This window comes from Eutrema salsugineum, unplaced genomic scaffold, assembly GCF_000478725.1.
Source record: "Eutrema salsugineum unplaced genomic scaffold, Eutsalg1_0 scaffold_7, whole genome shotgun sequence".
Classification (NCBI taxonomy): domain Eukaryota; kingdom Viridiplantae; phylum Streptophyta; class Magnoliopsida; order Brassicales; family Brassicaceae; genus Eutrema; species Eutrema salsugineum.
Genome location: NW_006256486.1, coordinates 2863790 through 2891382, shown reverse-complemented (window position 1 = coordinate 2891382; position 27593 = coordinate 2863790). Strand labels below are relative to the sequence as shown.

At 36.8% G+C, this 27593-nt stretch overlaps 4 protein-coding genes across 4 annotated transcripts; 3 read left to right on the top strand and 1 right to left on the bottom strand.

Annotated features, from left to right (window-relative positions):
* Nucleotides 1-401: 401 nt before the first annotated feature.
* LOC18010662 lies at nt 402-2187 on the bottom strand. The gene is made up of 4 exons (XM_006393076.2): nt 1792-2187; nt 1227-1355; nt 964-1148; nt 402-890 (listed from the first exon to the last, which is right to left on the bottom strand). Exons 1-4 carry the CDS (start codon nt 1999-2001, stop codon nt 503-505), a joined length of 912 nt encoding a protein of 303 aa, XP_006393138.1. The 5' UTR covers nt 2002-2187; the 3' UTR covers nt 402-502.
* A 512-nt stretch (nt 2188-2699) lies between these two features.
* Nucleotides 2700-4058, top strand: LOC18011104 (UDP-glycosyltransferase 79B5). The gene has a single exon (XM_006393075.2). It carries the CDS (start codon nt 2706-2708, stop codon nt 4056-4058), a length of 1353 nt encoding a protein of 450 aa, XP_006393137.1. The 5' UTR covers nt 2700-2705.
* Nucleotides 4059-18411: 14353 nt separating this feature from the next.
* Nucleotides 18412-19991, top strand: LOC18010957 (putative Delta(7)-sterol-C5(6)-desaturase 2). The gene is made up of 3 exons (XM_006393073.2): nt 18412-18770; nt 19006-19311; nt 19493-19991. The coding sequence occupies exons 1-3, from the start codon at nt 18545-18547 to the stop codon at nt 19798-19800; spliced, it is 840 nt and encodes a 279-aa protein (XP_006393135.1). The 5' UTR covers nt 18412-18544; the 3' UTR covers nt 19801-19991.
* Nucleotides 19992-21964: 1973 nt separating this feature from the next.
* LOC18010956 (UDP-glycosyltransferase 79B4) lies at nt 21965-23314 on the top strand. The gene has a single exon (XM_006393072.1). It carries the CDS (start codon nt 21965-21967, stop codon nt 23312-23314), a length of 1350 nt encoding a protein of 449 aa, XP_006393134.1.
* The last annotated feature ends 4279 nt before the right edge of the window (nt 23315-27593 follow it).

Below are 27593 nucleotides of genomic sequence, written 5' to 3'. Positions count from 1 at the left end.
AACAATAATTGGTGAATTGTTTTATTTTTTAAATATTCATCGAGAAACGAGTGTGAAATAGACTTTTCTAGGTAGGCACGATCCACGGATTATAGACGCCTCTCTTTTTTGAAGTTTTTACTTTTGTCTGTATTCAATTTCTATACCTCAACGGCTTTAAAAAGATCTTAAAGTTTGTTTCTTTTTCTTTTTTTGACATTGATTTGATTGATTTGGTTTGGTTTATTTTGGTTCTTCTTTCATCAGAACTTTGTTTTGTCTGGCTCGTTTAAACCTTTTCAAAAAACATTGGTCTCAGACAATGTCCACCGTCATTGTTGTCTTCACCAGTTTTATTATAGCCATTGTCTCAGTGAATTAGAAGAATACAACGAGAGGCTAAGCGAAATAACAACAAGAAAAATCTGATTAGTATATATACTGCAGACAAAAAAACTACATTCTGCTTATGCCACAGCATAAAAGATGTTGTTCATGGTCAAAGTAAGAGAAAATAAACTGGCTAAGAAACCGTTCCACTAGTTCTAAGTTTAGTTTCTGGTCTTGTAGAACCGTAAGGCAATTCATAGAATTCAGCTAAGTATGTCAAAGCTTCAGAGTTGTTGTTGCATACTTTCCACAATGCAGACACTTCTCCTTTAGAAACAGTTCCCAAGTTTTCACAACTCTCCATGAATTCAAACAGCTTCGAATAGAAAGAATCATAATTCATCACAATGAATGGAACCGGCAATTCAGATCCAATCCTTTTGAGCTGAATCAATGCCAAAATCTCAAACATTTCATCGAGCGTGCCAATACCACCTGGCAATGCAATTACAGCCGTCTTATCTGAAATCTTGTTTCTAATCACTGCATCCACCAGTCCATGCTTTCTCGCCGAGAAAAACCTAAAAACATTGATTTCACATTATAGAGATCACTCACTCTTGTTCAATAGAAGTGGTGTGTGGCTACATTTACCTGCAAGTATGGTAATTCTGAGGAGGGAGATAAGGATGAAACTTCGAAGCGGTCCATTCACCAGCTTCTTTTTCGATCTTGATGCCACCGACCGGTTTCTCAGCTTCTAAAGCACCTTTAGTCACAGCATCCATGAGTCCTGGTCCAGCTCCAGACCATGTAGTACAGTCCAACAGATTTGATGCCTGACAAAAGACATGCACAGCTCAATATTGTAACTTGATAAACTAAGTTTCTTGTGGAATTTTACTGGTCTTACTTACTTCTCTGCTCAAGTCTTGTGCTTGCAGGTAATGTGGATGGTTTGGTTGGATTCTGGCGGAACCTAAATACACGATCCCTCTCCCTAGCCTATGTATGAGGTCGAAGCAAATCTCTAGCTCTTTCTTAACCTTGCAAACAATGAGAATGCAAAAGAATAAGGTAGAGAATACAGCTCACATAGGCTATTTCAAAATGGTCTTTCTAGGGGATTCTATCCGACTTTTTAACAATCGAAATCTACAGAGAAGATTAAAGACAGCATAGGTTTTTATTTGCACATTCAATAGACCAAAAAAAGGCCAATACTTTTACAGGAGATATCAGATTTTAACGTTGTTTTGCTAAAACCTTTCAATGGGTAATATTTCAATCTTTTGGTTTCTAATTCTCTAAAAACCTAGAAATCTGCAAAGCCAATACAGATAAAGAAAACAAAAGTTTCATTCTTTCTGTTATGAAGAAACTTGTTCATGACATTCTATTGCAAGATTAGAAATCAAAACAATCTAATGGGAACATCGAAATTCCAACAGTCTCTGACAAACTCTCAATTTTAGTTTTTACCTCAAGTGGGCTACTTCTCTCGACGAAATCCTCAGAGACAGACCTGGACTTCAGAGCTCGAGCTGAATATGGCCTAATTTGATTGCCAACCCTCATATTCAGAAAAATTGGATCTCTTTCTGTTAAAGAGCTTGCGAGTTTTGGAGTTTGTCTCTTCGGGGATAGTCGAAAACTCCATGAGGAAGAGGAACCCAACATCGAAACCTCCATTCTCTGATGCTTTTACTACGCACGATTCTCAGTTTCTTCAGGGAATAAATTGGGAAGCGAAACAATCTCGGGCTCTCTCAAACTGTCAAATTCAACATCTATACAGATAAAAGTTTCAATTTTTATCTGCTAATTTCGTCTCTGTTCACCAGTAGCTCCTCGTGAGTCATACCCACTCCAAAAGTTTAGGGCTTCTGATCTTTACGCATCTCTTTCAAGAAAAAAAAAAAAGGAAGCAAATTTGTAATTGTTGTTAACAAATAGAAAGCTTACACGTCGCAATTCTTGAAACTGCCATCGGCTTTTACAGGGGTTTAAAATTCTTTTAGATACTCTGTTTTCACTCGACCATTGATTTTATTCAATAGATATTTCTACCACAACTTGAAACATTGAGTTGGTTTCTACAGATTTGTTGTTGCAAGTTTTATAAAAGGGATATAGCTTGGGAATTTCAAACTAACAACAAAAGACAAAAATCACAAGCAAATTTGAATTAACAAATTCACAATGACATGTAACACACATGGCACATGAAATTCACTAATTACGACCACCTACCTAACCCAACAAATCCCAAATAATAATAGCACTTAAATCGAAACACGTTCTTATCAAATGCAAAAGAAGCAACCTTTCTTCTCTAATTTGAGGGGAAACAAAAAACACATACAAAAATTCTTCTTTTTGCTCTCTTGAGGAAAATGGGGTCAAAGTTCCATGCTTTTATGTACCCATGTTTTGCTTTTGGTCATTTCATTCCATATCTTCATCTAGCCAACAAACTGGCTGAGAAAGGTCACCGGATAACCTTCTTGCTTCCCAAGAAAGCTAAGAAACAACTCGAGTCTCTCAATCTGTTCCCGTACAGTATTGTCTTGGACCCTCTTACTCTTCCTCCGGTCGATGGTCTCCCTGTTGGCGCCGAGACAACCGCAGATCTCTCAAACTTGAATGGGAAAGTCATAACCGATGCCATGAATCTCTTACGCGATCAGATCGAAGCAAAGGTTCGTGCTTTGAAACCAGACCTAATCTTCTTCGATTTTGTTCATTGGGTTCCAGAAATGGCGAAAGAAATTGGAGTCAAGAGTGTAAGTTACCAGATCGTATCCGCAGCTTGTGTTGCTATGGCTCTTGCACCTGGTGCTGAATTAGGGTTTCCTCAACCACCGGGTTACCCTTCCTTTAAAACGGTGTTACGTGGGCACGACGCTAACCTCTATTCTCTCTTCACTAATTCCTGCCTAAGGCTTTTTGGTCGGACCACCACAGGTCTAAAGAACTGCGACCTAATTGCCATAAGAACAAGCAAGGAAATCGAAGGTCAATATTGCAGTTTCATCGAAAGACAATGTGAGAGAAAAGTTCTCTTAACCGGTCCAATGTTCCCTGAGTCGCAAGAAAAGAGTGTTAAACCACTAGAAGACCGATGGAATCACTGGCTGAACGGATTCAAACCAGGCTCGTTGGTCTTTTGTGCGTTGGGAAGCCAAAATTATATAGAGAAAGACCAATTTCAAGAGCTCTGTTTAGGAATAGAGCTAGCAGGTTTACCATTTTTAATAGCGGTGAAGCCGTTGGGAGGCTCATCAACAATTCAAGAAGCTTTACCAGAAGGGTTTGAAGATAGAGTCAAAGAGCGTGGAATCGTTTGGGGAGGATGGGTGGAGCAACCTTTGATATTGTCTCATCAATCAGTAGGTTGCTTTGTGAACCATTGTGGATCCGGTTCAATGTGGGAATCTCTGGTAAGTGATTGTCAGATTGTGTTTATTCCACAGTTGGGTGATCAAGTTCTCACCACAAGATTGTTGAGTGAGGAACTTAAAGTCTCTGTGAAAGTGCAAAGAGAAGACTCTGGTTGGTTCTCCAAAGAGAGCTTGAGAGATGCGGTTAAATCTGTGATGGATGTAGATAGTGAGATTGGGAATTTAGTCAAGAGGAATCATGAGAAATTAAAAGAGACTTTGGTTAGGCCTGGATTGTTGAGTGGTTATGCTGATAAATTTGTTGAAGCGTTGAAGAATGAAGTCAACAACAGAAAATCGTCTTAAATTGAATACTTTGCAAATTCTGAAATAATGTTTCTATTTCTTCCGTATTGAAATAGATGTTTTATAAGACCTTTCTAAAAAAAATACATTTTACATTTTTAATGTTTATTTTCAATAAATTTTTTAAATTGTTTTGAAAATAAAAGTTCACAAAGAAAAACCTACAGAGTCAATACCTCTCCTAAGCTTATGTGGTTAAAACACATCTCTAGCTTTTTCTTTTAAATTTCAAACAACGAGAATTCAAAGGAATAAGGTAGAGATTACCAGTAAACATTACCTATGTCGGAATGGTCTTCGTGGGGAAATATCATAATTTTAACATCTGAAGTCTACAAAGAAGATCAGAGATATAGTGGCTGTACTCAGGCCTGGATGTACTTGCTCATTCAATTGAACAAATGAAAATGCCAAAGACTTTACAGAAGATATTAAAACTTAAGTTTTTTTTCATACCTGTACGTTTGTATATTGCACCAAAATCTTCAACATCTTATTTTCCGATCTCTTGTTTTCTGCTTCTATACAGACTTAGCAATCTATTAAAGATAACTTGATGAATAAGATGTTTATTTTGCAGACCAACTATTGTAGTTTATCAAAGCTGAGATCCGTAAAATCTAAAAAATGTAAGTTAATGAAAGTTTACATTTATATTAATCACTATATATGTGTGTGTTATCTCATATCAAACACAACTGAATATTAGAACTCCACAGTTAAATTATGGTATAAAAATCTGCTTTTAGTTTTATAAGACTGTTATTATATTGCGTTTGGGGCAATGACGCAGAATATAAATCAAAAGACTGTACGTTGTGTTAAAAAAATCAGTCTTTTGATTTATATTCTGCGTCATTGCTCCAAACGCATTATAATAACAGTCTAATCAAACTATAGTCTTGATGACGACTATTGAAGCGAGACATAGAAGAAAATGCCAAATAGCAAAAAGAAATTTATATAAGTTTGTTAAGGAAAAGCTCGTCATAGTTATATTATATGTGAAATATTAATCTGATATGGCAAGTTCATAGCAATTCTCAGAAAAAAACGAGTTCATAGCGATTTTCAGAAAAAAAAGATGATATATTTTATTATCATTCGTTTGTTTTGCTTACATGTTGTTTTTACTAAGATAAAACTGAGAATCCGATTTTGAATATACCGAGATTTTTTAAAACGATTTGAATGGTTTATCTGACCAAACAAATTCTAATTTTTAATATAAGTTTAAGTATCAGTTTGATTTGTGGTAAAACGGTCGAATTCGGAATTAGACTTTTTGTTCGAGAAAAACTTACAAAATCAAAATTATTCCAGTATATTTTTAATGCTGTAAAAGTTTAGTTTAACTAAACTAAAACAAAAAGAGTTAAATATACGAAAAGTACAATCAGTAATATTACTACATTCGTATTTAGGATATAAAAGAATAATAGACACATAAAAAAACATCTTCTTTCACGAAAGAGCTATCTTATATGCATATCAAAATAGTTAGTTTGACAAACCTGAATCAAATAAAAAAGTAAAATATACCAAAAAAAGTTCTATAATACTTCCATCTAAATATATTAATTGTAAATTTAACAAAAAAAAATAAGCAAATAAATATACCAAAAAGTAAAAAAAAACCTAAATTCTTATTATCTATATATAAATCCAGTTTTCATAACCTCTAGCCCTATAATTCATGCAGCACATTACCAAACGCTTAAATATATCGTCCTCCAGTTTTTTCCCCTTTTGTTTGTTCTTCCTCTCATAGAATCATGTCTAGGCAAAGGTTGACATATGCTTTAGATCCTCCGTGTAGTGTCTCCCATATAACTTTGGTGTTCTCTGATGCGAATGGTAAAGTTCTTTAATTAACATATGTTGTGATCGTGTTTTTCTTTTATTAAAACCTTTTTCTTTCTTAAATAGGACAAGAAACACGCATTCTTGTCAACCATGATCTCCTTGCATCAGCCATTTCATCGTCAAATTTACTTCACCATACGGCGTTGTTAGTTACATCTTTTCAAAGATTTGCTATCTGTGATGATCCTATGCGGTCTTATAATATTTCATACATATTTTGTAAGTTCTATAAATTAATAAAAAAATATGTATCACAAAACTTGTGTCCTATGTAATTAAAAACACAACATTTTTTAGGATATGAAGATCTAAATACAGAATTCAATTCAAACGAATTTTCTGAGCCTCATCGCACATCATCGGTTGTTCAAAAAGTTACATGTGTGTTACGTAGTAGAGGTGTTTCACGTGAACCCATATCAAGAGCATACAGTTTTGGTATTCTCTACACGCACGCAACAGCCGAAAGTGAATTGTGCCCACAGTCTGGATGGTGGGATCTACAAAAATGTGAGACTAATTATTCTCCGTATTTTCCAATAAAATTGGGATTTTTAAATTTAATACCTATGCGTTTTGTGCCACTATCGTATCTGTCTGTAATTAATCATTTCATTTTGTACTGATGGTCTAAACATATATTGCAGTCAATAGAGCTTCTACTGATGATCTATCCATTCATCCTCATGATGCTGATGGTGAATCTCCTCGTGATATTGGTGGTGTTGGACCCAAATTATTACAAAGCCCAAAAGCTTTAAAATTTGGTCAATTGTGAATAAAAATAAAGCCTTTCAAGGCAACTTAAATTGTGAGAACATCATTTTGTCCCACATTGGAGGATTGGAAAATTTTCTAGTCATATAAATATAGACACACACATGAGATAGTTCAAAGTGTGTGAAGGAGAACCAAGGACCCCTCGCGCGCCGCCGCCACCGCCGAGCCGGGCTCGGGCTTGGTCTTGGTCTTGGTGGGCCGAGCAAAATATGTTTTTTTTGGGCCACGTTTTGGTCAACATTTCTGGCCCAAATTGCTAAAGTTTTTGGTTCAAATTTTTAACAGAATCACGACATTAAACTGCAGTCAAATGTTTCTCCTGAAAATCACGCCAAGATTAACGCCCAAATCGCGTCATTAGCGCAAAATTAATCACGTCATTAACACGCTGATTAAGTGCGACGCTCCTCTCTCCTTCGCTATATATATCGACTTTCCCTCCTCCAATTTTAATCACTCTCTACAGAAAATTTACAGAGAAAAAATCATTCACATTTTTTCCATCAATCTCTCGCGTCTCTTTTCTTTTTTCAAGAGTAAGTGTCCGAGAGTATATCGTAGAATATCAGTTCGTCATATTCTATAATCGGGTGCTTTGCGATTATACGAATACTAGTGGTTGTATCGTGGGATTCATTATCTCATCCAACCGCCACACTGCGGAAGATATTTTGAATTAAAGAAAGAGATCATCTCGCCTCCATTTCTCGTTTTTTCCTTAATCCGCTTTTATAAAAAGTTTTTCTGTATCTCAAATCGTTTTCTTCATTGCAATATTTGTCTCCTCTAAATTTACCTCTTACAGGTGGTTGTAATGACAACGACAAAGCTGATCGTGATCATGATAAAGCACTCGATTTCAATAATGGTGATATATTGAGGAGGGCCGAGCTGGTGGTGATGATCTCGAAGATCTTCATGATGGTGGTTCTTCCAGTGATGGTGATAGCTGTGATAGTGAGGATGAGAGTGATGATGGATGTTAATCTAACGATCACAGTGATGATGATTACAGATATGATAGTAACAAAGTTGAAGCTGAAGATGATGATGATATTTTGCAAGATCTCGACGATGATGTTTCAGAAAATAAAGAAACTCAACGATGAGGTTTCCGATAGTGACACTACTATTTCTGGTTTAGAAGAAAATCATGACTATGATCTGTATTTGGACGGTTCGCTGAGTGATGATAGTGTGGCGGGCGACGATATTTCTACTACGCCAACCAAAAATTGTGTAAGATCACTAAATTTAACTGATAATCTTTACAATGTTGATCATTCTTACCCTCGTGCCTTTACCAAGTTGGAGAACAGTATCTTCGTTAAGATACTCCCTAAGATATCTAAACTCTCTGACACTATTAGTGATACAGAAGATGATCTTACACATGCTCAAAGTCCACTCATGCACACTCCTCTAGGACTTAAGACATGTGATCCATCTATTCGTTGTGTTTCACGCTTAGATTGTGACATGTCTGAAGCTACAATTTTTGTAAAAGTCATCTGTGTTTGGACACCAACTTCCAACGTTTGGATTACGCCTTCTGTGATGAGCAGGTTTAATTCATTTTGTTATAATTACCTAATTTTGAACATTATATTTATAAATGAATTATTATGTTTTTAAAACAATTTAAATTGTCGGGAGAAGAGAATATACGCAATTGTCCATAATTTCTTTTATGAGAAGTTCAAAAATCGCCTCTATGAAAGAATCTAGGTTACAATCCATCGATTTCAGGTTGTTCACGTAGAAGGATGTTTTTGGCCAACAAATCATCGTTGTAAGATAATCTTACATTCTGAAACTTGTGTGTAATCGATTTTTTACCTGTCCGGCAGAAATTTTTTCCACTGTTGTCGACTTCCAAAGAATTTTGAATCAGACATACTGCGATGACTTCTTAGTTGGTAAGTGATCTTGGATATGTTAATTATTTCTATTTTTGAGTGCAAGTTCAGCCTAAATTTGGATTTTTCTATGTTTTTAACAACTACTCGGACAGGTTGTCAACGTTGGGAAGTTTGAATATTGGGAGAGCTATACATTAGAAGAGCTCGCACAAAAAAGATGTAACAAATGAATATCAAACAATATCATTTGAGCTAGAGAATACACGGTAATCTTATCCACTTATATTAATCAGTTTTGTCTAACTATTTCTAACTTTATAAAACTTTGATTTTCATAGTGGAACTCGCCTTTGCTGCAAACTCACTGGACTTCAGGCATTAAAATTTTATTATGATTGGTGGGTTTGTTCTAATGAGATTAATGTTTGCATTATCAGATGGGGCATCATTGGTTTTCTTCATGGTAATTTTCCAACATATGTGTTAAAACATATATCCATAATCATATGTACAATTAAAATACTGTCGATGATAAGTGGCGATTTTGAATCATTCTAACCCGTATTTGTTGATATTTTTAGAGTCTTTGGAGTCTTTTTCAGGCTATTTCAGGTAACTAGGAGGCTTTAGGTGAGGATTGGAGCAACTAGAGCCTTTGGAGCAAAAAAGAGTTGAACCTGAGCAAAAAATCTCAATTCACACGCAGATGGATCATTTTTAGTCGGAGCACCTGCTCCCAACTAAACCCTTAATTTCGTAGAGAACCTGCTCCAACCTCCAGAGAAAAATAAAGAAACAGATTTACCTAGTTCTGAGACGTGCTGGAAGAGAAGTAAAAGACCAGAGCCGCTTAATTTGATCAACACATTCTTTTACGTGTTTTTTTTACATTCTCTAGACATCTTTGGAGTTTTTGTTTGTAAGATTTGGAAGAAGAATCTCTGCTATACTTGAGAAGAATTCTAAACCCTCTTGATACCTCTGAGTTTTATTCCTGAATTCCTTTTCATCTTTAGTTGTTGTTCTTTTCGCCATGTCTGAGTAAATTCTTTAGCTAGATTTCATGAGTTAGTAAATTGAATGCAAATAGGGCTTAAATTAGATTGTCTTCACCATTTTTAGTCTTAATGCTTATGTTGAATTGATCACTCAATCTGCGATTTTGGGTTAACCTGTTCATCAAAAGTGTAATAGGTTGCTAGAAAAGACATTGGTGAGCGATTCGTCCTTAGCCAACGACAGTTGATGTTAAGGCGGATCGTGAACAAATTAAACTGGCTTGTTAAAGCTTGTCTGGGATTTCTAGCTTCAAACGACAGTTTAGAATTTAGTTTGCTAGACAAAGTTATTGATGTCACGATAGTGAATCAGTATTACATTTATGTTTGAGTTTGAGACTTGCGTTTTTCTGTGTCCTGAATATTCATTCGATTTCTATCTCTGAAATTCCTCTGAATTTTCTTAGTCTAGTGTTTGTTTTAATTGAATTATAATAGTCGTAACTTTCTTTTACTTGTTTCACATTTTCAATAGAATCATATTCTTTCTTAGCTTTGTTTTAGCTCTCGTAGAGTCATAAAATAACACAGGTCTTCTGGATTTCGAATTTTTTATAGTACAATCTCAAGCTATTCTATGGCAGTAGAAACTAGGGGGTAATATCCAGTGAATCAGTCGACTGTATTAATCTTAATTTTACTTATAATTGGTTTAAATTTGATTGAGCAAAATTAACCATCTCTACAATTGATCCTACACTCATTGTGTTGAATCATTTTGTCTTTGAAGTTGATGAATTTTAAGAAAGGTGATTGCGACTTAATTACTAAATCATATTATTGTTACGTTATAACTTATTAGTTTGTCGTAAAAATCTATAATTGTAGAATTTAGCTACTCTAAAAAGTCGCTTCCACTTAAACTAATAAGTACCTACTTTTTTATCACCAATTTTAAAAATGTTTTAGAAGTTGCGAAAATTCAAAAACTCAAAAAAATTTCTTATCCAGTTTTTAACAAACTCAAAAAAATTTCTGCTGAAACCTCACAAATTTTTTTGCAATCACCTTAACTTGTCGTATTCACTTTAAATTGTTTCCTGCTAATTTTTTCCAATTCCATTTGCAGATTTGGTTATGGACAATGAAAAAAATAAAAACTTTACATTATCAGAGATTGAGAAGCTGTTGCGTCCGAGTGGTAATTATCTATCCAATTTCAATAAGATGCCCTATCCAGATGACATCGAGATCAAAAAATACAAAAATACTCTAATATGCGACGAGAAGAGTTATTATAAAGCGAACTGCAAGAAAAACATATAGAGCTCATGTCGAAGATAACTGATGAAAAGCTTGGGATTTACACAGAGATATTAGAGGCAGTGAACCGTGATGCTGGTGGAGTATTTTTTCGTCTACGGTTTTGGTGGTACTGGAAAAACTTTCCTCTGGATTGTTCTAGGAGCTGCTTTGAGATCAAATGGTGAAGTAGTTTTAAATGTAGCGTCTAGTGGGATTGCATCATTGCTATTGCAAGGTGGTAGAATGGTACATTCTAGATTTGACATTCTTATAAATGTTAATAACCATACCACGTGTTTGATGAAGTCTGGTTCATATTTGGCGGAATTAATCAAAGAGACTCGGCTTATAATATGGGATGAAGCCCCCATGATGAGCAAATTCTGCTTCGAGACATTGCATAGAAGCATGTGTGATATATTACAGTCTCAGGAACCGTTTGGTGCTAAGGTGATTGTTTTTGGCGGTGATTTTAGACAGGTTTTACCAGTAATACCAGATGCGACAAGATCTTAAACTGCAATGGCCGTTTAAAATTCATCAGCGCTTTGGCGCAAGTGTAAAGTTTTATAACTTATACGAAATATGAGATTGCACGTAGGTCTGACTGATGACGATGCTGGAGATCTTAAAGCATTCTCAAAGTGTATACTGGATATTGGTGATGGGAAAATAAACGAGCGTAATACTGGAGAAGTCAAAATTGAGATACAAGAAGATTTGCTAATTCTTGATTGCGACGATCCTATACGATCGATTGTTCAAGAGATTTACGGTGAATCATTTGCCACCAATACGGATACACAGTTCTTCTTCAAAGATAGTGCTATATTAAGTCCTAGGAATGTGGATGTGGAGATCATAAACCAATATATGCTATCAAAGTTATCAGGTATTTTTCAAACTTTAAAAACAGATTTAATATCATTCATTCGGCCAATGAATTTAAAATATCGAGACATATTTTAACAATAATATGGACTTAGTCACGAGCGATCATCACCTTTATACGTTTATACATTCATATTTTAAATTAAATAGAGAATATTTATTGAAAACGATACTAAAATTAATATTCTATTATATGTAACTAATGTTTGAAATTGTTGAATATTCAGGTGAAAAAAAAACAGATATCTAAGTGCATAGTATTGAACTTTCAGACACAAGTGATGCTGACAACATCGTATATACGCAAGAGTTTTTGAATAGCATTAAGATTTCATTGCCTAATCACGAACTATTCTTGAAGATGGAAGCTCTGATAATGTTACTATGAAACATTAACCTTAAGAGTAGATTGTGCAATGTTACAAGATTGGTAGTGACTAAGTTGGCAAATTATGTTATCAAGGCTAGAGTGATTTCAGGAAATTACGACAATCACGCTGATAAGCGTGTGTTAATACCAAGGATGTTTGTAACACTGGTAGATGCACACTTTCCCTTCAGTATGCGTTGTAAACAGTTCCCGTCTCACTTGCTTTTGCAATGACTATTAACAAGAGTCAAGATCAAACGCTTGAGAGAGTTGGGTTGTATTTGATGCAGCAGCATCTACTTGAATTGCGGCAACACAACAACATTTTAATTTCAATCTTTTAATTATCTTTTACTTAATTATTTGATTTTCCTTTTTGCTAATCTTTTAGGATTAAGTTAAATTTTCTTTTCCTAGTTACATTATAATTTAGGCTTCTCTATATAAAGCCACGCTTGGAGTTTTTTGTACGACACTTTTGATATTAATGTTATTCAAAGAGGATTTTCTCTTAAACCCTTGCATCGATTTTGATTAACTTCATCGATCAGGAAGTCGGTCTCAAGAGCTTTTGCTTCAAAACCTCTTGATTGAGCGAAAGTAGGTCTCAAGCGATTAAGAATCACTTGATCGAGCTACCCTTTGGGTTCTAGTGCTGCGCCAGGTTGGTATCAGAGCTTTGCTACGCTCCTCCTACGATGGCTCGTCCCCGAAGAATTGTTCCCCCCACAGAGATCGAGCTGACTCGCCAATCCTTGGCCGAGCTTCAAGCTCAAGTGCAGAATCTCACAGCTGCAGTTCACGCCATCAATTTAGCCCGTCAGAATCCATGACACGATGAAGACCAGGACGACGATGATGGCTCTATCCACACAGACAACCCTTTTGCAGATCATCATGATGCTCGCGTGGAACGAAACCACAATGACCGCTGGGAGCAGAGTTTCAAATTTGAAATTCCAGAATTTCATGGTAATCAAGTTGCAGAGGAATTGTTGGACTGGATCGTCATTGTTGACGAAATTCTGGAGTTCAAACATGTGCCTCTTGATCGTTGTGTTCCAGTCATTGCAATGCGTTTTCGTAACCGTGTCGCTGCTTGGTGGACTCAGTTAAAGCTTTCTCGTGCTCGTTCAGGAAAACCAAAAATCATGGATTGGGATAAACTCAAGTCAAAGCTGCGAAAAACCTTCTTACCTTACAACTATGACCAGATTATGTTTCAGAGACTCCATCACCTCCGTCAAGGGAATCATTCTGTCGAGGATTATTCTACTGAATTTTTTCTGCTCCTGACTCGAATTGATATCCAAGATACAGAAGCTCAACTTGTGGCTCGGTTTATTGGTGGTCTGAAACAAAATATTCAGCACACCCTTAACCTGTTTCATCCACTCACCGTATCGGAAGCTCATCAACAAGCGCTGACCGTCGAAGCCCAGACGCGAAGCAACTTTTCAAACTGGAGCTCTTCTCGCACGTCTCGTACACCGTTCACACCAAATGCTCCAGCTACAGCAGTCGTGCCTCTTTCGGTTAAGACAGAATCAACCTTACCTCCAACCGATGCTGTTCGCAATAACCGACCAGGCACTCTTTGCTGTTTCTCTTGTGGTGAGCCCGATCATCGACAATCAGCATGCCCAACTCGCAATCGACGTGGCTTGTTGTTAGATGCTACAGGTCGCGACGTAAAAGTTGTTTATGACGACTCCGATGAAGGTGAACCCGAAGAATTAGAAGCAGACATCGGTCCTATGTTAATGGTTCGTCGCATGTGTCTAACTCCTCGTGCACCTGATGAGTTTCCGCAACGCAAGCAACTTTTCTCTTTGCGTTGTACGATTAACGGCAAAGTATGCACTTTCATCATTGATTCAGGTAGCTGTGAAAACGTGATCGCAGAATCTGTCATTCCTAAGCTACAACTTGAAGTTGAACCTCACCCATCTCCTTATAAGCTCGCCTGGCTTCAACAGGGGAACGAAATCTCAGTCACTCGGCGTGCGTTAGTTCAGTTTTTGATCAGTGATGCCTACAGGGATCAGATTTACTGCGATGTTGTTCCAATGGACGCTTGTCATCTGCTGTTGGGCCGTCCTTGGGAGTTTGATCGACGAGTTATTCATGATGGATTTCGCAACACTTATACCTTGCATCTCAATAACTGTACCTTTATGTTGAAACCATCTCCACCATCTCCACCTCCTGTATCTCCTAGTCCGGTTCTATTCTTACAACGTGCACCACAGGGCAGGTGCTTGTCTTGCTAACGGTTCCAGTTTTCCCTCTTTCTCTTCACAGTGTACCTTCTGCGTTTGAACCCTTATTGTAGGGGTTTGCAGATGTTTTTCCCGACGACCTCCCTCCTGGGTTGCCACCACTTCATGATATTCAGCATCGTATTGACTTGGTTCCCGATGCTTCTCTTCCGAATCGCCCACACTATCGAATGAGCCCTTCCAAACATGAGGAATTGCGTAAGTAGGTGGAAGAGTTGGTTACTAAAGGATTTCTTCGCGAAAGTCTCAGTCCTTGTGCAGTTCCGGCGTTACTCATTCCCAAGAAAGATGGTTCGTGGAGGATGTGTGTTGATAGTCGTGCTATCAATAAGATCACCGTTCGTTACCGTTTCCCTATTCCCCGTCTTGATGATTTACTTGACCAGATTGGTACAGCCACAGTTTTCTCTAAACTTGATCTGAAGAGTGGGTATCACCAAATCCGTATACGACCAGGAGACGAGTGGAAAACAGCTTTCAAGACTCGTGAGGGACTTTTTGAATGGATGGTTATGCCTTTTGGGTTATCTAATGCTCCAAGTACGTTTATGAGGGTCATGAATCAAGCTCTTCGTCCTTTCATTGGCAAATTTTTCGTCGTCTACTTTGATGATATTTTGATTTTCAGCTCTTCATTGTCGGATCATATTAGCCACTTGCGCGAGGTTCTTTTTTTATTGCGGCGCGATCAGCTCTTTGCCACCTTGAAGAAGTGTGAATTTGGGTCTCCTCAGGTTCACTTTCTCGGCTACATTGTGTCTTCTAAGGGTCTCGCTGTGGATCCTTCTAAGGTGTCTGCAATTCAAACTTGGCCTGTTCCGACGACCATTTCTGAGAGTCGGAGTTTTCATGGGCTAGCTTCGTTCTACCGACGCTTTGTTCCACAATTTAGTAGCTTGATGGCTCCCATTACTAATTGTATGCGTGATGGCTCTTTTACTTGGACGCCAGAGGCTTCTGAGGCGTTTGCCTTGATCAAATCGAAGTTAAGTTCTGCTCCGATTCTCGCCCTTCCTGACTTCTCTTTGGTGTTTGAGTTGCATTGTGACGCTTCCAAGACAGGTATTGGTGCCGTATTGAGTCAGAAGTCCAAACCCATTGCTTATTTTAGTGAGAAGTTGGCTGGTGCTCGTGCTCGGTACAGCACTTATGATATTGAATTTTATGCTGTGGTACAAGCTATCAAGCATTGGCGTCATTACCTCTTTCATAAAGAGTTTGTCTTGTATACGGATCACGATGCATTGAAGCACCTTAATAGTCAAGACAAGGTTTCTTCACGTCATGCTTCATGGATCGCCTATCTCCAGCAATTCACTTTTGTTATCAAGCATACATCTGGATCTTCGAATAAAGTTGCCGATGCCTTAAGTCGACGTCAGCTTGTTCTATCCGTCTTGCATACGTCTGTGCCGGGATTTGCTGCTTTTGCTGATCTCTACGTCGATGATCCTTTCTTTGGTCGTGTATTTCATGCTGCTCAAGCAGGTACTTCGTCTGATTTTACGTTTCATGATGGATTCTTATTTCGAGGTACTCGCTTGTGTGTTCCCGAAGGAAGCTTGCGTCTTCAGCTCATTCGCGAACTTCATAATGAAGGTCATGTGGGACGTGATCGTACTTTGCAACTCGTCTCTGCGTCTTACTTTTGGCCATCTTTGCGTCGAGATGTTTCACGCTTTGTGGAACGTTGTGTGACTTGCCAAAAGTCAAAAGGTCATGCGACGAATGCAGGGTTATATTTGCCCTTACCGATTCCTACGCAGCCGTGGACTGATATCAGTATGGACTTTGTCTTAGGCCTTCCCCGTACACAGCGTGGATTCGATTCCATTTTTGTGGTGGTCGATCGTTTTTCTAAAATGGTTCATTTTATTCCTTGCAAGAAAACTACAGATGCTGTACAGGTCGCTACTTTGTTCTTTCGGGAAATCTATCGCCTGCATGGGTTGCCTTGCTCGATTGTTTCTGACAGAGATTCACGATTTCTGAGTCATTTCTGGCGTTCTCTGTGGAAGCTTCTCAATACTAGTCTTGATATGAGTTCTGCATATCATCCCCAATCCGATGGACAAACCGAAGTTGTCAACCGTTCTTTGGGAAATCTCTTGCAATGCTTAGTAGGCGATGCAATCAAGACGTGGGATGCTCGTCTTCCCCAAGCTGAGTTTGCACACAACCATGCGACTAATCGAAGTTCTGGGTTTAGTCCTTTCCAGGTGAACTATGGAATTGTTCTGCGAGCTCCTATTGATCTTTCCACCTTACCTGATCGAACTCGTATCCATGGTGATGCTACGGCTTTTGTGGAGGAAATTGCAGGTGTATATGAGCAAACTATCACCAATTTGACGTCTTCTTCTTCGCACTATAAGGCTGCAGCAGATGCACATCGTCGGCGTCTGGTTTTCGAAGAAGGTGATCTTGTATGGGCAGTTTTGACTAAAGATCGAATGCCTGCTGGAGCTTACAACAAACTTCGTGCAAAGAAGATTGGTCCTCTCAAGGTTCTTGAGCGCATCAATGACAATGCGTATCACCTGGAATTGCCACCTGATATCAACACCTCATATGTTTTTAATGTACGGTTCCTGTCCAAGTTCATTCCTCAAGATGATGTTAACGATTCGAGGGCGAATCCTTCTCACCCCGGAGACCTGATGCAGCAGCATCTACTTGAATGGCGGCAACACAACAACATTTTAATTTCAATCTTTTAATTATTTTTTACTTAATTATTTGATTTTCCTTTTTGCTAATCTTTTAGGATTAAGTTAAATTTCCTTTTCCTAGTTGTATTATAATTTAGGCTTCTATATAAAGCCACGCTTGGAGTTTTTGGTACGACACTTTTGATATTAATATTATTCAAAGAGGATTTTCTCTTAAACCTTTGCATCGATTTTGATTAACTTCATCGATCAGGAAGTCGGTCTCAAGAGCTTTTGCTTCAAAACCTCTTGATTGAGCGAAAGTAGGTCTCAAGCGATTAAGAATCACTTGATCGAGCTACCCTTTGGGTTCTAGTGCTGCGCCAGTATTTACTCACACATGTATTCTTTCACGGTCAGCTCTATTTCAGAGTAACATGTAGGAAATGTTTGAAAATACTTATTACCGACAAGAAAGGAGTACCACAAAGGAAAACAATGAATACTGTCTACAAGAAAGTTTATGCTAAAATTTAGTGCTTAATCGAATGGTTTACAAAAATTATAAGAACATCTTTTTTTTGTTTTCATTATTTAGCGATTTCTGTTTAGAGATATACTTGTTACTTTTATATCGATTTCTGAATTAAAGTCATTCGTTGCACTCTTTTACATGTTTCTTTGTTTAACAGACATTGATTGAGACTTACGAATGGATACTATTTATTTGAACAATCAAATATAACATACAATCTTTACAAGAAAATTACGATCAAAGAATAAAGTTAAGGCTACAAAACAATTATACCAATACAAACTTTAATTTATTCCGCAGCTCCTGAACACTAGCAGACAAGAATATAACTACCAAAATATAAAAAACATTAAATATATTTTAAATCGAAAACTAAACGAGCTATAGATGTATTTTGAAAGTATATAGAATTATCAAATTACAACAATAACAATTGCAGAAACATACTTATAAACTTTATACAAAAAAAACAACAATAAAATGCTAATAAAAACATACTCCCTCCGTTTCATAATAAGTGTCATTCTGACACATTTCACACAGATTAAGAAATTAATAAAATATATAAATATACCCCTAATTAATATGTTTTTATAACATTTAATTACAAAAACTATTATCTTTAAATGAGGGATAAAACAGGAAATAAGAGTAAAAAATTACATTGAAAATGTAGAATAATACTCTTTTTGAAACAAAAAATGAAATCTAAATCGACACTTATTATAAAACGGAGGGAGTATAAAATAACATCTGGAGCTTAACTTGAGGGTGTTGTCCTGAAAATACTGATTAATGTTGGGAAGAAGATACTTATATAGCAAGGAACCTAACCACACATCACAAAGCCCCTCCCGATTGGCGATTTCTACGCACATACTCTCTCTCTCTCTGCTCTCTCTCTCTCTCACGCATTAGCAGAGTTTGACTTCTCCAAGGCGGATACATGGCGACGGATTATGGGTATCTTACTCAGTTCGTGGACGAGACAGCGTTTTACAACCGTATCGTCCTGAGTCACCTTTTGCCGGCGAATCTGTGGGAGCCTTTACCACATTTCCTCCAGACGTGGCTCCGGAATTACCTCGCCGGAAACCTACTTTACTTCATCTCCGGCTTTCTCTGGTGCTTCTACATTTATTACCTTAAACACAACGTTTACGTCCCCATAGGTGATCTCATTTTCTTCTTTTCAAATTGGTTTATTTTCTTTTCTGAGGTTGAAGTTGAGTTTTCGATGAAATGTGAGCTCGTAGAGTATATAAATATATACCTTGAAACTGAATAACTGTGGATCATATATTCATTTCCCTTTCTATTTTAGTTTTTCTTGTTTCTTATGAGTGTTTTTCCTTTCTCATCTGTCTTAGTTTTGAATTTTTTTTATGAATATACATTTTACTTCAGATTCCATTCCTACAAGAAAAGCTATGATTCTGCAAATATATGTGTCAATGAAGGCTATGCCTTGGTACACTCTTCTTCCAGCTATCTCTGAGTATATGATCGAGCGTGGCTGGACCAAATGTTACTCTTCACTCGACCAAATCAACTGGTTCCTCTGTTTGCTCTACATCGCACTCTATCTTGTTATGGTTGAGTTTGCGATTTATTGGGTTCACAAAGAGCTTCATGACATTAAATTTCTCTATAAGCATCTCCATGCAACCCACCATATCTACAACAAGCAAAACATACTCTCTCCATTTGCTGGTAAATATTCCAATTCTCATGAACTCTTTCTTAATCCTAGTTACTTGCCTTGGCGGTTTCTTGTATCTTAACTTCCAATTCAAGAATATGTGGTAACTTTCTATCAAATTATAATTAGGTCCGTCTCTAAACTTTGTTTATATAACTTAACTTACCGTTTTTCGGTTTTTTTTTTCATTAGGGCTCGCACTTCACCCGTTGGATGGGATAGCTCAGGCTATACCGCACGTGATAGCTTTGTTCATAGTGCCGATTCATCTGAAAACACATTTGAGTCTTTTGTTTTTGGAAGGGATATGGACAGCGAGCATCCATGATTGCATCCATGGTAACATTTGGCCTATAATGGGTGCAGGATACCATACCATACACCATACCACATACAATTATAACTATGGTCATTATACCACTTGGATGGATTGGATGTTTGGCTCTCTTAGGGATCCTTTAGCAGAAGAAGACAAGTGCTTGAAGGGGAAACTAAAGTGAGAATGTTTATTAAAGTGTTTTACGTTTTTCTTCCTGTATGTTGTTCTTCTCGTGTCTCTTAAGTCTTTCTAATCACTTTTGTTGGAACTAGAAACGTGACTGCGCACAATTTGCTGCAAAGTTTCTGACTTTGCTGTTATTCTTTAATGCTAAAATGTTGTGGGTATACGGAGGATCAATCTCTTTCAATATAGAGCCTTCTATAATTGCCTGATGATAATATTTCAAACTTGGATCTTTTAGATTAAAAATCTGAAATTTTTTTTTATTACATTCCCTTAATTTTGTACTGTGATCACTTTTAGTAAATTATTTTCTAAATAAATTAGCAATCTCATAATTTTTTTTAAGAAAATAGTAAACTAATTTCATCTATGTGGTGGTAGATGAGTTTGCTCAAGATATAACCGTAGCATGTAAGAGGCAAAGTTTGTCTTTTTCAGTTAAGGTAAGAACTCCAAAAACAAGAAAAAACACCAAAAGAGAAAAATAGGATAAAAAAAAGAGAGATAACAATCAAAAATTGAAATACATAACAAATGAAGAAAATTATACAGATCAAATATTTACCATACACCACACCACATACAAGCATAACTATGGTTACTATACCATATGGATGGATTGGATGTTTGGCTCTCTTAGGGACATTCTCTTAGAAGAAGAAGATGATAACAAAGACAGCTCCAAGAAAGCAGACTGAAAAATACCCATTTGGGTTTTGCTTGCTTGTTCAGAGTTTCAACCTTTTTTTCCTTTTATCATCTTCATATGTTTCTCTCAACCTTTCAAATTATGTTGTTTAGAAACACAGACGGCACATTTTCGTTATATTGCGTTTGGGGCAATGACAAAGAATATAAATCAGAAGATTGAACGTTATGTTAGAAAATTTAGTCTTTTGATTTATATTCTGCGTCATTGCCCCCAAACGCAATATAATAACAGTCTTATAAAACTATAGTCTTGATGACTATTGAAGCGAGACGTAGAAAAAAATGTCAAATAACAAAAAGAAATTTATATAGGTTGTTAAGAGAATCTTGTCATATTATATAAGATAAATAAATAAATTAATTAAAAATTTGTCTATGAAGACAAAAGACAACCACAATGGACAATCACACTACCACCACCCTCCACTGATAATCATATGAAACCTAAAATATACTTTGACATACACATTCTCCAAACTACGTACATATGAGGAGAGATTTAACATTTCAAACAATGAAAAATTTGATGCCACTGACCGGATTCTCAGCTTCCAAAGCCCTTTTAGTCACAGCATCCATGAGTCCTGGTCCAGCTCCAGACTATGTATTACAGTCTAACAGATTTGCTGCCTGATAAAATACACAGCTCTGAAAAACAATATTTTAACTTGCTAAACTAAGTTATTTTGGAATTTCACTGGTCTGTCTTACTTCTCTGCTCAACTCTTGTGCTTGCAGATAATGAGAATGGACTGGTGGGATTCTGGCGGAACCTAAATACACGATGCCTCTCCCGAGCCTATGTATGAAGTCGAAGCAAATCTCTAGTTAGCTTCACCTTTCAAACAATGAGAATTCAAGATATCGATAGAGAATAAACAGCTCACATAGCCTATATCAAAATGGTCTTTCGAGGGGAATTTTCCCGAGTTTTTAACAGCCGTAATCCACAGAGAAGATTAGAGATATATAGTGTAGGTTTTACTCCCCATTCAATTGACCAAGAAAGTGGCCAAGACTTTTACAGGAGATATCAAAATTTAATGTTGTTTTCTCATGCAACTTTGCTAAAACCTTTCAACCAGTAAATTTGTCGGTCTCTGGTTTCTATTAATTCTCAAAGGACTTAGCAATCTCGAACTTGTTCATGGTATTCTTGATTCATTCAGTAGAATTTGTTGTTGCAACAAGTTTTATCAAGGGGGTAGCTTAGGAATTTAACACTAACACCAGAAGACAAAACCCACAAGCGAATCTGGATCTCAATGACATTTTCACACATGGCACATGTCAGCCACCAACACCTAAACTTAATTTATAATGGCACTCAAAAACACGTTCTTTAAGTAGCTATAGATATATTTACATGAACTGGGCAGAGGGAAAAGCATCTTAATCAAATAACATCTAAACAAACAGAAGCAACCTTTTGCTGATCTGTTGAGGAAATGGGGTCAAAGTTTCATGCTTTTATGTGCCCATCGTTTGGTTTTGGTCATATGATTCCATACCTTCATCTAGCTAATAAACTAGCTGAGAAAGGTCATAGGGTTACTGTCTTGCTTCCCAAGAAAGCTCAGAAACAACTCGAACCTCTCAATCTGTTCCCAAACAGCATTGTCTACGACCCTGTTACTCTTCCTCATGTCGATGGTCTCCCTGTTGGCGCAGAGACAACCTCGGATCTCTCAAACTCGCCTAAGAATGTCCTATACTATGCCATGGATCTCTTACGCGATGAGATCGAAGAAAAGGTTCGTACTTCCAAACCAGACCTAATCTTCTTCGATTTTGCCGATTGGATTCCAGAAATAGCAAAACAGTTTGGAGCCAAGAGTGTGAGTTACCAGATCGTTTCCGCAGCTTTTGTAGCTATGTTTCTTGCACCTGGTGCTGAATTAGGGTTTCCTCCACCGGGTTATCCTTCATCGAAAGTTGTATTACGTGGACATGACGCTAACCTCTATTCTCTCTTCGTGAATACCCGCCAATGGCTTTTTGATCGGGTCACCACCGGCCTTAAGAACTGCGACATCATTTCCATAAGGACATGCGCAGAAATTGAAGGTAAGCTATGTAGTTTCATTGAAGCACAATGTCAGAAAAAAGTTCTATTAACCGGTCCAATGTTCCCTAAGCCGCAAGAAAAGAGTGTCAAAACACTAGAAGATCGTTGGAATCATTGGCTGAACGGGTTTGAACCAGGCTCGGTAGTGTATTGTTCGTTGGGAACCCATTGCTTTATCGAAAAACATCAGTTTCAAGAACTGTGTTTAGGAATGGAGCTAACGGGTTTACCGTTTTTAATAAGAGCTATGCCGCCGATAGGCGCATCAACGACACAAGAAGCATTACCAGACGGTTTCGAAGAGCGGGTTAAAGGGCGTGGAATAGTTTGGGGAGGATGGGTAGAACAACCTTTGATTTTGTCCCATCCATCAGTAGGTTGCTTTGTGAACCAATGTGGGTTTGGTTCAATGTGGGAGTCTTTGGTTAATGATTGTCAGATTGTGTTTATTCCACTATTGGCTGATCAAGCTCTCACCACGAGATTGATGACTGAGGAACTCCAAGTATCTGTGAAGGTGCAAAGAGAAGATTCTGGATGGTTCTCCAAAGAGAGCTTGAGAGATGCGGTTAAATCTGTGATTGATAAAGATAATGAGATTGGGAATTTAGTGAGGAGGAATCATAAGATGTTGAAAGAGACTTTGGTTGATCCTGGATTGTTGAATGGTTATGCTGATAAGTTTGTTGAAGCATTGGAGAATGAACTCAACAACACAAAGTCGTCTTGAATTGAATACTTTGCAAATTGTAAAATAATGTTTCTTTCTTCCGTGTTGAAAGAAATGTTTTTTAAAAGGTATTTTACATTTTTAATATTTCTTTGAAATAAAATTTCAAATTGTTTTGAAACTAAAAGCTATCAATCATAAAGAAAAAATTACGTAGTCTTACTTTGTAGTACACAAGGATCTCCCAAGCTTATGTGGCTAAACACATCTCTAGCTTTTTCTTCAATTTTAAACAATTAAAATTCAAAAGGAATATAGTAGAGATTAACAATTCACATAACCTATATATATATATATATATATATATATATATTATCAGAATGTTAACATCTGAAGTCTACAGAGAAGATTAGTGAAAGAGGGGCTGCACTCTCTATCAATTGAACAAAATTAAAAGCCAAGACTTTACAGAAGATATCAGAATTAAGCTTGTTTCTTTTCATGTAAGTTTGTTTATTTCGGTAAAATCCTTTCAATATCTACAAAGTTATTGGAGATAACGTGAGAAGCAAGACGTACACTTTTGCGGACCACTATTGTGGATGATCAAAATTCGACTATAGAGTGAAGTCACTTAAATTTGAAATCAATATGTAATTAGGGCAAAAAGGGTATAAAAATATGCATATACTTTCATCAACTATTTTGCATTTCTTAATGAATACGTAATGGTAAAAAAAAAATTAGTTTTTTTATTCGTAACCTTATTAGCTGCGCCAATTCCCCAACGCAACTTAAGAACAGTCTTATAAAACTATAGTCTTGATGAGTATTGAAACGAGACAAAAAGAAAATGCCAAATAACAAAAAAAAATTTATATAGGTTGTTAGAGGAGAATCTTGCATGTCCTGTCATAAAAATACATAAATGAATTAATCAAAATAAAATTTCTATGAAGAGAAAAGACAACCACAACCACATGCAATCTAGCTGGACAATCACATTACCATATGGAATATGAGATTAATCCACTAATTAATTCCCACCACCCTCACACTGATAATCATATGAAACCTAAAATATACTTTGATTACTTTCACATAGTCAGTCTCTCCAAACAACAAATAGGAGTGTCGTACGTGAAGAGAGAAGAACCGACTCACTCACAGAATATCGTCGCTTCTTTCAACTTAGAGAAAGAAAGAAAAATAAAACAATATAACCGAAAGTCTCTTTCGTTTATCTTCTCTCTTGAAGACTCAAAAGTTTTCTTGTTGTTATTCTTGTTGGGAGGGAAATGGGGTCAATGTTTCATGCTTTTATGTACCCATTGTTTGGTTTTGATCATATGATTCAGTATTTTCATTTAGCCAATATATACTCGGAACTACATGTGATAAGTCGGAGTCATTTGCCCCTAATAAGTTTTATCAAATTGGTGTAACTTATTAAAGCTCAATATTAATGTCTGCATTCATAAAATTATATATGCTCCTATTTATTTATTTAGGTTTTCAATGAAGAAAAATTCTAGTTCCGCCATTGATACTAGCAGAGAAATGTTTCAAGATCCCCTTTCGTGCTTCCAAAAAAATCTCAGAAATAATTTGAATCTCTCAATTTGTTCCCAAATAGCATTGTCTTTGACCCTGTTACTCTCCCTCATGTGGAAGGTATCCCACTTGGCGCCAACTCGGATTTCCCAAACATGACCGAGAAAGTCATATCAGATTCAATAGCAATCAAATCGAAGGAAAATGTTTGTGCTTTAAAATTTCACCTAATATTTTACGATTTTGTTGGTTGGATTCTGTAAGTAGCAAAAGAGTTTGTAATAAAGAATGCGAGTGAAAAAGTGCAGAGAAAAAGAAAATTTGATGGCTGTCGCGCGAAGGAGAGTTTTATACTTTCGTGGATAAATGTTACAATCCGACCTTGGATTTCTCAAACGTCGGTTTGCTTCCGATTCTTAATTCCGGTCTAGTTTAATGTTTGGTTATTTATTTTGGGGCTTCTTTATTTATTTTCATTTCAAAAGCCCATAAGCCTAAATAAGTGAAACCTTAGCTATAAATGCATTCTAATTTTTTTACAAAGAAAAAATTCTAACCTCTCTCTCTCTCTCTCTCTCTCTCTCTCTCTCTCTCTCTCTCTCTCTCTCTCTCTCTCTCTACTTTATTCTTCCTATCCGCCGTTGATTTGCATGAATTTTTTCCGGCGAACCGTGAGGAGTCACGCGACGACCTACCTATCAAATCGAAGTCCCGAGTGTCAGTTTTCCAACAAGATCAAGTTTGTTTAGATCGGAGATCTGGGCCAGGAGTTATAGCTATTTTCATGTCAGTGTCAAATCTACCCAAAGTGGAGGAAAAAGTGTATCTTCTTCCAGAAAGGCATTTGTGATGACTTGTTGCTTCACCCTCTCTTTCATGCATGTGTATTTGTAGTTATTCTTTTATTAAACTAAAGCTTAGATCTGTTTGTTAGGGTTTATAGAACTGTTAGGATCTGGATCTCTATTGATTGATTGTTGATGACTGATGGTTGCTGGTGGAATGATACACAAGTGAAATGAATTGGATCTGAAACTATGAAACCCTAAAAAAAACACATTGGTTGATGATCTGTTGTTCTTTCTAGGATTATGTTACACTCACCAAGGAATATGCATTTTAAGAAAAGAAAGGTTTAATATTAAAAAGGATTATTATTTGGTGGTTGTTATTATTGTGTGAGATAATATAACTGTTAGAACCCCCATTTATCCTTGTGTGGTTTGTTGGTGTTGTTTGATGGTTGAGTGGCGGATGTGTTCACGGGCCATCAGCCAGTGCTGGAGGTGTGGCGAACCTTCGATGTAGTCTGTGTGACATGTGGCCTGTTTGTGTAACCACCTGTGTGATGTATGTGGTGACATAGGGATCCTTTCTGTGGTGATGGGTTGGAGTGGCCTTTTTGTAATGGCGGAGTGGTGCACTTCTCATTGATTCAAGGCTATTCATTTTGCCTTGGCGGGGAGGCTGAGTGGTGTGTGCCTGTACTTACCGACTGGTTCCAACCAGGGCCCATTGTTTGGTAGCTGTTTGTAGAATTACCCTTTCGTGTTGATTGATCACTTGCTTAGGTGTTACCATATTGTTTATTTGTTTGAGTTTGTTAGGATTAGACTATCTTATAAATATTCATGTCTGTTATGATGCTGTTTTGGGGCCTCCTTAAAGTTCATCCTCGCTGAGTAATCTCTATTACACTCCCATCTTCTTTCCGTGTTTTCTCCAGGATTTGGTGGATCAGCTAAGTCTAATGTTGTTGTTGTTATCTGGGCGTTTTCGATCCTGGCAGACTTGAGGCTCACCAATGGCCAGGTGTGTTATCGAATGAGGTTAGACTAACAACCTAACCTATCCGATTTTCTCGCCTTTTTAGGAAGTCCAAGATGGAGATGTTATAATAAAGATAGCGAGCTAGGGAAGGTAGTGATGAGACAAGAAATTGAAGGAGACCTTGGTTAGTCTTGGATTTAGTGGTTATTCTGATAAATTGGTTGAAGCAAGCATTGGAGAATGACGTGTACAATACGAAATTGCCTTAGACTTGATTGGATACTTTGTAAATTCTAAATAATATATTTCTGTTTAAAATAAGTGTTTTTACATTCTTATAATATAATAAAATTTCAAATGAAATGGAATATATCAATCAGAAAAAAAAAAATAGAGTGACGTTTCAAAGAAAAAAAAAACTAAATGTATGGAAAAGAAAATTAAAATGACTTTGTAAAAGAATTCATAAAATGGAGAGAAAATAGATAATCACTCTCCATTTTTTTCTGATTGATGTGGAAGAATCGAAATACAATTAATTAATAATGATATCAAAAAATTAAAAAAAAATTAAAACAATTATATGTAGAAGCAAAAACATTTCAGAACAATCCTAAGGCAGAAGCAGCTTGAGACCTCCATTGTCCAGCCTTTCCAAATCCATTTGTAAAATTCTCAAAATCATCAATGCTCTGATCAATCTCTTCTTGTGTGTTCATAAAAAAAAGACCCAAACTGAACCGCTGGTTCATTTATAGGCTCACCACCTACAAAGATAAACCAAAGTGGCAAACTGGAATCAGAACTGTGATATATCATGGTTTTTATGGTTTTTGATTATGATATAAGTCTTGTTTATAAAAATTTTTTAATCTTTTTCGAGTCTTTTGAAGTCTTTTCAGGTCTTAGGTATGTTTGGAGCTTAACTGGAGATTTTGGAACATTTTGGAGCTAAACAGAGATCAAATTCGTGAAAGATGAATTATGTGCTTTGGTGTCGCTCAACACCATTGGA